Raw genomic sequence first — 12,774 nt, 5'->3', positions numbered from 1 at the left:
ACATAACATAAATCTCTTCATTTAAAATAAAGCAGATACCACTTGTATCTTGTACTTGAGATAAAAACATTGTTTTGACATGTTGCTTAGGAATAAGCTTTTCTTGTATGTAATTTGTATCCCCATGTTAGGAAAAAAAAAAACCCAAAACCAAAACAAAACACAAAAATAATGAACTTCAAATGTATTTCCTGTTCTTAATAAAAATGATTAAAATGTCTGTTTTGGTTATCTTCTATTCTTGATTGCAAAACATCAAACAGGAGCCCCTAGGTCATAGTTTACGCTCCTGTCCTCACAAATGCAAGCAGAATGTTTTAGAAGACAAGCAATAAAAGACAAGTTAACCAGAAATGCAGACACCTTCCCAGTGCAACTGAAAAACAAACTATGGGTCATTTAAAATTCTTAAGTCACAAAGGTTTTCACTGATGGAATTTGACAGGTATTGCATTATTCTAAGAGCTCTGCTCTAAAAGTCTACTTCTTTGCAACACCTCAACTCTACGAATATGTCCTAATTTAATTTTTGAGTGAGGGCACAAGAAACACAAATCTGTCAATGTTTTCCACTCTTTCAACTACATGAATTTAGGTAATAGGATTCTATTGAGTTTTTAAGGTTCTTAGTTTGTTTTTCAGGCTCAGTTTCTTGCCTTTTCCTGTCACTGTCAAGTGTCACTACCTTCACTTCCTCCTGCTGCTGATGCCTGTCAGGCATCAGCAAGCAGACGTCACTGTCAGGATTCAGTGATGTCCTCTGCTAACAGCTGGCCGTGTCACCTGCAAGAATTTGGAAGTGCTCCACGACACTGTCAAGTGACAGAATTTCCTAGCTCTTCAAACAAAAGGTGTCGACAATGACAGCATCAGCTGCTGGAAGCTGAGTCTGATGCTGTCTGCCAATTTCAAGTTAACTGGTTTTTACAGCTACTTTTCCCTTTTTTTCATAGCTTTTTATCTTGCGTAATTTCCACACCTTCTGCTAAAGGAACAGTGTCTACCTGCTCATGACTATCTGTACGATCATGCCTGTCATGGCCAAAAACTCTATGATGCCTACTGCTGTGAGGATGATGTCTTTTAATTTCAGAAGGAGCCTGATGGTCTTCATGTTTGGAATGATGACTGCCGTTGCGGTGGTGGTGGCGGTGGTGGTGCCTATGTCTGTGCAGGTTCTGGTGATGCGAATGGTGACCAGATGGCTTGGGTTCTATCTCTGCTAGTTTTTCATCAGCTTTTTTAGTGATGTTTTCACATACCCCATCAATATCAGGTTCCTGCAAAACAGAAGCTTGCATTAAATACAAGGCACTATATTTAATTTAACTAGTTGTAAAATATTAATTACCTTAACCTTTTTGCTACTATTTGCACCGCTATTTTTGCTGCCTATTTACAGGTTTACCCAGTAAATAATAGCTTTCACCAACTTGGTAATTCCTAATTATGTTTACCCATTCCCAGTAGTTATCAATCCATGGCAGGTTACAGCCAGAATTTTGAAGTAGAATTTTACTTAATCTACCTTACCTGTTAAGATATCTTTGGCTGCTCTAAAGATGAGTCATAGTATGCTACAGAAATAGTGACCTAGATCAAGACATCTCTAACAAAGAGCATGAGAACTCACAATGAAACAGACCAAGGTGTCATCACTGTCCACTATTGCATAGCATCCTTTCCTCCAGTTTTATTTTCTAGTTCAGAAACTTCAGTGGATTTCTTGGTTGAATTCAGAGTCCTCTTGAATTCTTATAAAATTTTAATTCCTTTTGCCCTGTTGCACCTTAGCTTTAGGTCTGGCCAGAAGCCTCTTTCTGTGTCTGCATTGCTCCTCAACTCCCATTATTGCTCAGTCCCTCTCTGATAAAATCCCCATGTTTTACACACCACTGATAACATGACTCTTAATGCAAACTATTACATTTCTAATTCAATTAAATGCTAATTAAAAGTGGCTAGGGGTTCTTTTCCCTCCAGGATCCCACATCTGACCTGCCTGAGGCAACATCTATCTGGTAAATGGTATGATGAGAACAGAAATTAACCTTCTCATTGAACTTTCATGACTCTGTGACTCTGTTCTCCACAATCCTTAAAGTAGTTCTGATCTTCAGTTACACATAAAGCAAAGCTAACCTTCTTTTATAAAGTCAGCTGTGATTTATCACCTCATATCACCACAGGTTTAAAGCAACCATTGTATATCATTTAAATGTACACTGAAAGGAATAGAAACTCAGACTAGTTCAGATTGATCTCCAAGTATTTTTAAACAACTTCTATCTTCATAGATTAATAGAATACCAGGTTGGAAGGGACCACAAGTATCACCTAGTTCACCCTTTCAGGGTAAGCATATTGTTTAAAGGAGATGGCCCAGCAACCTGACTTTTGTTGTCCCCAGGAATTAGAGTAGCTCATTGCTTACATGCTGCACATTAATTGCAGAAACAGAATTTGCCTCCAAATTTGAATTTAGATTTCTGAAAATTATTTGCAATTCTGTCAAGGGCAGGAATTCAGATAACCAGTTTGCTATGAGTTGTCCCTAGTTCACTTGGAAAAATGTTTAAAAACTCTTGTCAACAGACACTTGTCACCTGTAAATTCTAAACCGTGTCTTTTGGGATTAACCACACTGAACTTTTTCTTTTGTTAAAGTACCAGTCACATCCCAGGTGGCCCAGGCCCAGGTGGCCAAGGGAGCCAATGGCATCCTGGTCTGGATCAGGAACAGCGTGTCCAGTAGGACAAGGCAGGTCATTCTGCCTCTGCACTCAGCACTGGTCAGGCCACACCTTCAGTCCTGTGTCCAGTTCTGGGCCCCCCAATTCAAGAGAGATGTTGAGGTGCTGGAAGGTGTTTAGAGAAGGGCAACAAAGCTGGTGAGAGGTCTGAAGCACAGCCCTGTGAGGAGAGGCTGAGGGAGCTGGGGGTGTGCAGCCTGCAGAAGAGGAGGCTCAGGGGGGACCTGATTGCTGTCTACAACTACCTGAAGGGAGGCTGTAGCCAGGTGGGGTTGGTCTCTTCTGCCAGGCAACAAGCAACAGAAGAAGGGGACACAGTCTCAAGTTGTGCTGGGGGAGGTCTAGGCTGGATGTTAGGAGGAAGTTGTTGTCAGAAAGAGTGATTGGCATTGGAATGGGCTGCCCAGGGAGGTGGTGGAGTCACCGTCTCTGGAGGTGTTGAAGCAAAGCTTGGATGGGGCACTTAGTGCCATGGTGTAACTGATTGGTTAGGGCTGGGTGCTGGGTTGGACTGGATGATCTTGTGGAGATCTCTTCCAACCTGGTTGACTTCTATTCTATTCTATTCTATTCTATTCTATTCTATTCTATTCTATTCTATTCTATTCTATTCTATTCTATTCTATTCTATTCCATTCTATTCTATTCCATTCTATTCTATTCCATTCTATTCTACCAAAATTCCTTTCCCAATATATATAGACTGAAACAAGGAAATACCGTGTAAGAGCAGTTTCCACACTTGTTTTCACAGTATGCAATCTTAATAGAGTCTTCTACATATGGGAAAGACAGGAAGGAATAGGGCAGACCCAGGTGATACACCAGACGGCCACATCTAAGGAGAGAAAGAACTTTGCAGTTACACACAGGCATAAATATACACCAACAATAAAATATCTCTTTTTGTCATACTTTACTGTATCCCTGTCAATCCACTCACACCATACAGTCCTACAGAGACTGTGTCTGAGGAGCTGGTGGGCAAAACCAATACCTGCCTAACAAATACTGCATCAGGCAGTAGTGTGAAGCATGACTTGTGGCTGACACAACTGCTGCAGAAGCCTCTAGCTCAGTGGCATTTAGAGTAGCAAAGGTAGACTAATCATGGATCTTATCCTGCTAATGAGAAGGGCTGCTTTGGCATAGTGCTACAAACTGCCACGCTGTTGTTTCATTCTTATGGCAACACACATTTTGATTCCAAATTACTGACTTAGTGTGTCAGAGGGGATTTTTATGGTGCCTGTTTGCTCCATATCAGTACTTGAGTGTTCTGGGGTATGCACTTGACTACATGACTGGTAAATTCCAAGGAGATGGAGCAAAGGTAGAACTTTTAAGAGGACACCTTGCTGAGTACCCTACCTGCAGTGTCAATACTCAGCCCTCCAGCTTATATGCAGCTAATTCATTCCATATTACCAAAAAATGAAGTAACTTTGTAGTTCTCAATTAAACTTGATCACACTTCAGCGTGAACTAAGAATGTTCACTTCAGTGTGGTGGAGGGGCAGCAGCCCCAAAACTGAGGCCTCTCTATGCCTCTACATGCCTGGACATGTTTTTCTGCCTCAACCTATGGCAGTAAGCGGGTTGTGTAACACACACACACCCAGTCCGTGTACCCCTGGGGTCTGCCCAGGTAACCCCCTATTGGGAGGGTCTAAGCAAACAGCTCCTGCCTATTGAGGTAAGGTTTGGCTTACTGCCAGCCTGATTGGTCACTTTAGATGGCCAAATGAGCCACAAATCTCAGCTCAGAGTCTATAAAAAGGGGTGCAAAGGAGCACCACGTGGTCAGAGAGTTCAGAGTGTTCAGAGGACCAAGCTCAGCTCTCTGATCCACATAGCAGCACCCTGCTGACCTAACCTGCTTGCATGGCCTAGACACAGAGTAAAGCCCTTACTCTCTTGCAAACATCACTGAGGCTCAGCCCTCTTGCATTGATCTCAAGGCGCAGTTAAGCTCTCTGTGAACCCTTTGAGAAGCAGAGCGCCTGCACGCCTGCACTTCATACATATATGGGGAGCTGAGAGCCCCTGCCTAAGCCTAGAGCAGCCGCACACACTGGCTGCTATCCTGCATTTATCTATGGAGCTCAAGTCTCCCTGCAGCCCGGCAGACCCTGCTTGCCCAGCATATACTGCTTATCAGCTGTCCTGTAAGGCTGGAAAGATCCAGAGCCAGCAGACCTTCAGACTGTCTGCAAACCTACAAACACAGCCTGCTAGCTGTGAAACTGACTGTGTCAGAAGCTACATGGACAAACCTTCCTCCTGCACCTGGAAATCCTGCCAGCTGATCATCCCTGGACACACACAGCATCCAGAAGCAGCAGCACTGAGGCAGAGACCATTTCACCCCAGGAGAGAAGGTCAGAGAAATCCTGTTTACCCCAGAGACTGGGAACACTTATCATTGCCCTGCAAGCCGGGACAGATTCCAGCTTCACCAAGACCTGAATACTGGGCACACTGTGACACAATCCCAGGAGGGTGATTAATGATTAATACTTAAGAGCAACACATCCAAGCAAGCTTTAATTCCTTTGTAATATAAGTTACCTCTGTCTTAAGAGCAGACACAGTTTCAGCCCTTGCTGGGCAGACAGTATAGTTGCTAAGAGGCATTAAGCCTAAGGGAATCTTTCTCTCTGTCTGTAGTTGTTGATAATTTGATATTTCCATTTAATAATCCAATCCCTGTAAATATATCCCAAGCTGTTTTCATAACTTTGCAAACAAACCTGATTTCATAGTGGTTGGGGGTGGCACAAATTTGTAAATATTAATTTTAATAAATGATTTTGTAAAAAATTAATACTGCCTCAAATTAATTTCTCACCTCCCCCTAATAGAGGAGGAATAAGAGAAACCCCTCCACAACATTCAGTAGCATCACAGTAGTTAGGATGGAGCTGTAGAGATGAAGGATTTTTGGCTAATTTCTATCATGTCAAAATTAAAACACAAGGATTTTTACTAAAGAGTTATTACTCCTTCTGCCAAAAAAAAATACTTGTCTCAGAATTCTATCATCAAAAAGCTGTTTTCTTCCAAAGTTTTAACTTTCACTTAAAGACCATTTTCCACAACATTTTCAACAACTTGGGCCAAACTTTTTTTCTTATTTGAGTGTCATTTCTTTTTTATCTTATCTGAACTTCATTTTCACAGGCATGGATGCCATGAAGTTGTCTGAAAATAAAATCAGGCCAGGATTATATTAGCGAATTCTACACTCACATGACTCTAAATCCTTAGTAATTGTGAAGGAATAATTACTTGTCTCATACTCACTGAAGCAAAAGCAGACTTCACTTTGGTAGCTTCCTCTCTCCAGTAAGTGCAAGTGCTTTGCTTAGTGCCACTTTAGAAGCTGATTAAGAAGTCTTTATTGTGTGGTAATTTGCAAATCAATCAAATAATGCAGAGATTTACAAAGCATTACTGTGGATGCATGCAAATGTTTCCCTGTGTCCCCCTATAAACACAGACCTGTCATAGATGAGGAAGTCATCTTTGCTTCCATTTAAGGTAGTCCAGACATCATCTTGCTGTTCATCTTGCTGGTAGACAGTAATATACTCTGAAACACTTTCTTTGAGTAGGTGGAATTTCCTCTGTGAATAAGGTCCCTGATGGTTAACAACGACATAGGAGACATTGACCAGTCCTTCATCCTCTAACTTCACCCGCAGGTCTTCCAGTCTGGTGGAGAATGTAAGGAAGCAGGACCACAGATGATTGGAGAATTGTAAGGTTAGCTGTGTTCAACAAAAGCTAATATGCTTCACCTTGCTTATAGTGCTGTGGCTGTAATTTGAATTGCAACAGTTCCCACACTATTACATCGTTGTCTTTTACCATGACTGTCATCTATACTGTCACCAAACTGGGCCCTGCAACAGCTAATGTGCCACAGGCACAGTGTTGGTTAGAGGATTCATAGAATCAACCAGGTTGGGAGAGACCTCCAAGGTCATCCAGTCCAACCTAGCACCCAGCCCTAGCCAGTCAACCAGACCATGACACTAAGTGCCCCATCCAGGCTTTTCTTGAACACCTCCAGGGATGGTGACTCCACCACCTCCCTGGGCAGCCCATTCCAATGCCAATCACTCTCTCTGACAACAACTTCCTCCTAACATCCAGCCTAGATCTCCCCCAGCACAGCTTGAGACTGTGTCCCCTTCTTCTATTGCTGGGTGCCTGGCAGAAGAGACCAACCCCACCTGGCTACAGCCTCCCTTCAGGTAGTTATAGACAGCAATGAGGTCTGCCCTGAGCCTCCTCTTCTGCAGGCTGCACACCCCCAGCTCCCTCAGCCTCTCCTCACAGGGTTTATGTTCCAGGCCCCTCACCAGCTTTGTTGCCATTCTCTGGACACATTCCAGCACCTCAACATCTCTCTTGAATTGAGGAGCCCAGAACTGGACACGGCACTCAAAGTGTGGCCTGACCAGTGCTGAGTACAGGAGCAGAATAACCTCCCTCGTCCTACTGGCCACACTGCTCCTGATGCATGCCAGGATGCCATTGGCTCTCTTGGCCACCTGGGCACACTGCTGGCTCAGCTTCAGCTACTATTCACCAGTACCCCCAGGTCCCTTTCCTCCTGGTTGCTCTCAGCCACTCTGTCCCCAGCCTGTAGTGCTGCTTGGGGTTGTTGTGGCCAAAGTGCAGAACCCTGCACTTGGCCTTGTTCAATCTCATCCCATTGGCCTCTGCCCACCCATCCAGCCTGGCCAGGTCCCTCTGCAGGGCTCTCTCATACTATAAATATGGCAGGAGGAGGAATAATCAAGAAAGCAGGAGTAAAGTTCTGATAGCTTTCCAACATACCTTGGCATGGCTGTTAGATGCAATAGGCAGAAAGGGATATGGCAGTAACTGCATCAAAAGGATGGCCACAGAATGTGTGTGTGTGACCTCTCTGGCAATTATTAGTCTCTCCCTTTGGGCATGCCCTTCTGAAAGTCTTTGTTCCACAGTACAGAAATCTGCTTTCTTACTCCATGATGGGGTGGTTTGGTTTGGGTTGTTCGGGTTTTTTTTCCTTTTCATTTGGAACCTTTCCTAGTTAATGACTCCATAAAACTCTTTTTGCTTCACACCCTCATCCCAGGTTCAGAAAATAGTCTACAGAGCTTGCAGGCTTCTTTAAAACCTTTCTGCAACTCACAGAATCAAACCCAGCTGTTCTGAAAGCCAAGCACACAGCCCACCTTTGACTTGGATGGAGCCAGAGATTTAGCAGCATGTTTTCAAGTCTAATCCTTAAAAAGCTTACAAAGTCTGTGATACCATGACTCCATGCAGCCTGGAGGGGAACACTAAGATGTTATTGCAGTGATTAAAATCAAGCCACGCAGCTGGCACTGTGTATTTTTAAGTCCAAAATTATTTCACAATCATTAATGAACCCAAGATAAGTGCAGCATGCAACTCTTGTTTGCATCAGCTGTCATTGCTGTTGCAACAGCCTAATTATTTGCACAGAGGTAACAGCAATGTCTCCCAGACATTGAAAATGGAACAATGATTATTTCCTGGAATGCCTCATCTATTTTTTGAAAGGTCAGTCTTTGCCTTACCTGCTGGGCTGTTTGGGTCTTATATACATATCTAGGACCTCTGAACAGGGGCTGGGAAACCATATTAAGAGAACAGGTTTTGATTTGCCTTTTTCCTTAACAGATGTTGCACTAGAAATGAGTGATCTCAGAACTCTCTGTTTCAGGTGCTCTAGACATGTCAGAGGAGGGCTCAGGGGTGACCTGATTGATGTCTGCAACTACCTGAAGGGACATTGTAGCCAGGTGGGGTTGGCCTCTTCTCTCAGGCAACCAGCAACAGAACAAGGGGACACAGCCTCAAGTTGTGCTGGGGGAGATCTAGGCTGGATGTTAGGAGGAAGTTGTTGTCAGAGAGAGTGATTGGCATTAGAATGGGCTGCCCAGGGAGGTGGTGGAGGCACCGTCCCTGGAGGTGTTGAAGCAAAGCCTGGCTGAGGCACTTAGTGCCATGGTCTGGTTGACTGGCTAGGGCTGGGTGCTAGGTTGGACTGGATGATCTTGGAGGTCTCTTCCAACCTGGTTGATTCTATGATTCTCTGATTCTATGACTATGATGTTTATCCTCAGCATCTTTGCTACATTTGTTATATGTTGCTAAATGAAACACAGTCTTGAGACACTGTCTCTGTTGGGTCTCAGTGTGGTTTGGGTTTCATTAATGCCAAATTTATCATACTTTTCTGTTGCAATTACCATCTAGAGAAGATGATCTGTTAGCAGGACAAGTCAGGGAGGTAAAGAATCTGAGCTCCTCACACAGAATGCTACTGCTGAGAGCTAAGGTGTCACTGGTTTGCACATGTCAGCCTGGATGATGGCACTTAAGTTCACTGAGTGAGGTGTTTGTATTATCCTCTGATGGCCTTTTAAAAACTGACCAGTCAGGTTTTAACAAAACCTGGGAGAGCAAATTACACTCACCTGGAAGCCTGCAGCAGGCACAAGTATCAGCTAGCTTGGAGGAGAGCCACCACTGTCACCGAGCCTCTAGAGTTCAGCATTGGGTTTTCCTCCCCAATTTGCCATTCTGGAGCCTCCTTGCAGTTCTGGATCTCTGCCCCTCCTCCTGGGAGGAGACAGAGAGCCAGAACTAGCCCCAGCCCTGCCCACATGGCTGAGCTTTATCTGGAGAGAGAGAATAAACAAACTACAATCAACGCCTAAAAACAAACTTCAGAATCTGAAATTCCCACAGTGAAACAGAGCAGAGCATCAGAAAACCAGAAGGGTAAATCTGAGCTGCATCATTTCCTGCTTGATCAGACTTTTGTTTTGCAGTGTCCTTCTTTTGCAGGATCTTTGTTGTTGGTTTTGTATGGAAACAGCTGAAAAGTGCTCAGAAAACAGAACAAACCAAACCCCAGGGTTTTCTTTTATTGCTGCTGACCAGACCACATGGTTCCTTTCTCTTTGTAGTTTCTTTTTGACTGTTTTTTAACACTTCAGTGATTCTAAATTTAATGACTTTATTTCCTGTGTTCAGAAACCAGTGGGGCTGAGTAAGAGCTTACACCTATTCACTCCAGACTAATTTGGCCAACAGTGCATTTTGACACTCATCAAGCACTGCAGAAGCTGGCAGAAATAAATGACAGTTTTTTAAAGACTTTTAAAATGCATGGAGTTTTGGGCTTTGTATTTTTTTTTTTTACAGCTCAGTGTGTAGTAGTTGGATCCTGTTGATTAAAATCTCTTGAGAGCACAGACACCATGAACTGGCAAAACAGGAAATCAAAACCGAGTTTCAGGATTCCTCCTACCTTAGAAAATCCACTACCCACACTCAGCATAATTCATGGAAATCAAAGCATAGAAGAGATTCTGTCATTTTCTTTTCCTTTTAATCTATTAACACAACAATGTTGGATTAATATACTCAAAAAGAAGGGGAAAAAAAAGCACTCATTATTGAGAAATACATAAAGCTGTGTGAGGAGAGGCTGAGGGAGCTGGGGGTGTGCAGCCTGGAGAAGAGGAGGCTCAGGGCAGAGCTCATTGCTGTCTACAACTACCTGAAGAGAGGCTGTAGCCAGGTGGGGTTGGTCTCTTCTGCCAGGCAACCAGCAACAGAACAAGGGGACACAGTCTCAAGCTGTGCCAGGGGAGGTCTAAGCTGGATGTTAGGAGGAAGTTGTTGTCAGAGAGAGTGATTGGCATTGGAATGGGCTGCCCAGGGAGGTGGTGGAGTCACCGTGCCTGGAGGTATTCAAGATAAGCCTGGCTGAGGCACTTAGTGCCATGGTCTAGTTGACTGGCTAGGGCTGGGTGCTAGGTTGGAGTGGATGATCTTGGAGGTCTCTTCCAAGCTGGTTGACTCTATGATTCCATGTAAATTTGTTCAGCATGTCCTGCATTTTGGAACTGTGTCATTTCTCCATGCTCAGCAGAGCCTGAGAGCAAACAGAATGCTTTGGAAAGATTAGGCTGCGACAAGTAACATGCATCTTATGCCCCTTTACAATGCTCTAAAGAGAATTAGAACGTTCTATTTAACAGCTGATCTTGTAAAAGGAGGAACCAGCTGCTGTAAACACAAAATAACTTGTGAAATCCTTCTGTCTGCAATGCTTCTGTCCTTTACCTCTATCAAAAGCAGTGCTCTGAGGCTCAACAGATATCAACACAACCTCTTTTTTAATTTTTTTTCACTCTTTCCACACACCTGGAAAGCTGCCAGCCTTTACATGCCTTATAAAGATATGAAATTCCTATGACATCTTTAGATCCCCTTTTATGCCTTCTGCAGCGCTGGCAGAGAGCACCCAGCAACAGCTGTCTCTGCCTGAGCACTCGGCGAAGGCTGCCTTCTGAATCACACTTCTCTTTGCATTTCAGCTTTCTGCTTCATTTCCAATGGAAATTTCCAGTCAGCCTTTTCAGCCAAGAAAAAAAAAGACGAGCAGATGCTCTGCCAAATCTTAAGCCATGAAGTGCTTTCATAGTAAAAGCAGCACACTTACCCTTTCCTCCCCCAGTCCTTGGCAGCTCTGCTTAACTCTGCTGAAGAAAACACTGTGGGGAAGAGGGCTGTGGTATTTATACAGCTCTTGTTTATCTCGCTTGGCAGACACAGTTCAAAGTTCAGGGAGCCCTATTCTGAGCAACCCTGCAAGCACAGCAAGCCCCTTTAGCAAAAGCCACCCAAGTATTCCTCTGTTGGCTGATTCCAGGTGCAAAGCACTGGCGGTGCAGCGTGGCTGGGTGTTTTTGACACCGTGGCTTTGAATACCAGATGGTGCAGTTTGCTGGTCACCCCAGGCAGCTCCAGGCAGTGGTACAGTCAGAGCAAGGGGGTGGGCCAAAAAGCCATTGTTTTCTGAACACAGTGGTAACCACAGTGAGAGGGGGAAGGTTCTTCTCTGCAAAACTGCTGAGCTAGCAGGTTTCTGTCTCTCAGGCTTTGTCTGACAGTTTGCCTTAAGGAGTGGTGTGCCCTGCCTGAGGGCATGTGCAGCACAGGGCTCCTTTTGCCCATTGCTTCTTCATTATGGCACTGGGATTTAAAGCTTCTTTCTATGGAGTCTTCCAGTTTACCAACCTCTGTTGAAGGTTACAGCCCCAATCTTCTGCCATTTAAATCATAGAATCATAGAATAGAATCAAGCAGGTTGGAAGAGACCCCCAACATCATCCAGTCCAACCTAGCACCCAGCCCTAGCCAGTCAACCAGACCATGGCACTAAGTGCCTCATCCAGGCTTTTCTTGAAGACCCCCAGGGACAGTGCCTCCACCACCTCCCTGGGCAGCCCATTCCAATGCCAATCACTCTCTCTGACAACAACTTCCTCCTAACATCCAGCCTAGACCTACCCTGACACAACTTGAGACTGGTCCCCTTGTTCTGTTGCTGGTTGCCTGGCAGAAGAGACCAACCCCACCTGGCTACAGCCTCCCTTCAGGTAGTTGTAGACAGCAATGAGGTCTGCCCTGAGCCTCCTCTTCTCCAGGCTGCACACCCCCAGCTCCCTCAGCCTCTCCTCACAGGGCTGTGCTCCAGGCCCCTCACCAGCTTCATTGCCCTTCTCTGGGCACCTTCCAGCATCAGAATATCTCTCTTGAACTGAGGGGCCCAGAACTGGACACAGCACTCAAGGTGTGGCCTGAGCAGTGCTGAGTACAGGGGCAGAATAACTTCCCTTGTCCTACTGGCCACACTGTTCCTGATGCAGGCCAGGATGCCATTACTCACCTGGGCACACTGCTGGCTCACCTTCAGCTACTCTCTACCAGTACCCCCAGGCCCCTCTCTGCCTGGCTGCTTTCCAGCCACTCTGTCCCCAGCCTGTAGCACTGCTCGGGGTTGTTGTGGCCAAAGTGTAGAACTCTACAAGAACTTGGTGTGCCCTCTGGATTGAAGGTAGAGAGATTTACAGTGCTTAGTTCTTAGTTGTCTGAGACCCTGTCTCCTGTCTAGGTGAGCTTTATGCTTCTGGTT

General features: G+C 44.8%; 1 protein-coding gene across 1 annotated transcript; it reads right to left on the bottom strand.

Moving 5' to 3' along the window:
• Positions 1-8: 8 nt before the first annotated feature.
• SELENOP (selenoprotein P) lies at positions 9-11,420 on the bottom strand. The gene is made up of 5 exons (XM_064140123.1): positions 11,299-11,420; positions 9,260-9,463; positions 6,258-6,470; positions 3,474-3,591; positions 9-1,280 (listed from the first exon to the last, which is right to left on the bottom strand). The coding sequence occupies exons 2-5, from the start codon at positions 9,448-9,450 to the stop codon at positions 627-629; spliced, it is 1,176 nt and encodes a 391-aa protein (XP_063996193.1). The 5' UTR covers positions 9,451-9,463; positions 11,299-11,420; the 3' UTR covers positions 9-626.
• Between the last annotated feature and the right edge of the window lie 1,354 nt (positions 11,421-12,774).

Source organism: Pogoniulus pusillus, chromosome Z, assembly GCF_015220805.1.
Source record: "Pogoniulus pusillus isolate bPogPus1 chromosome Z, bPogPus1.pri, whole genome shotgun sequence".
In the NCBI taxonomy this organism is placed as follows: domain Eukaryota; kingdom Metazoa; phylum Chordata; class Aves; order Piciformes; family Lybiidae; genus Pogoniulus; species Pogoniulus pusillus.
The sequence above is the reverse complement of the archived record's forward strand: the minus strand, read 5'-3'. Positions and strand labels throughout refer to the sequence as shown.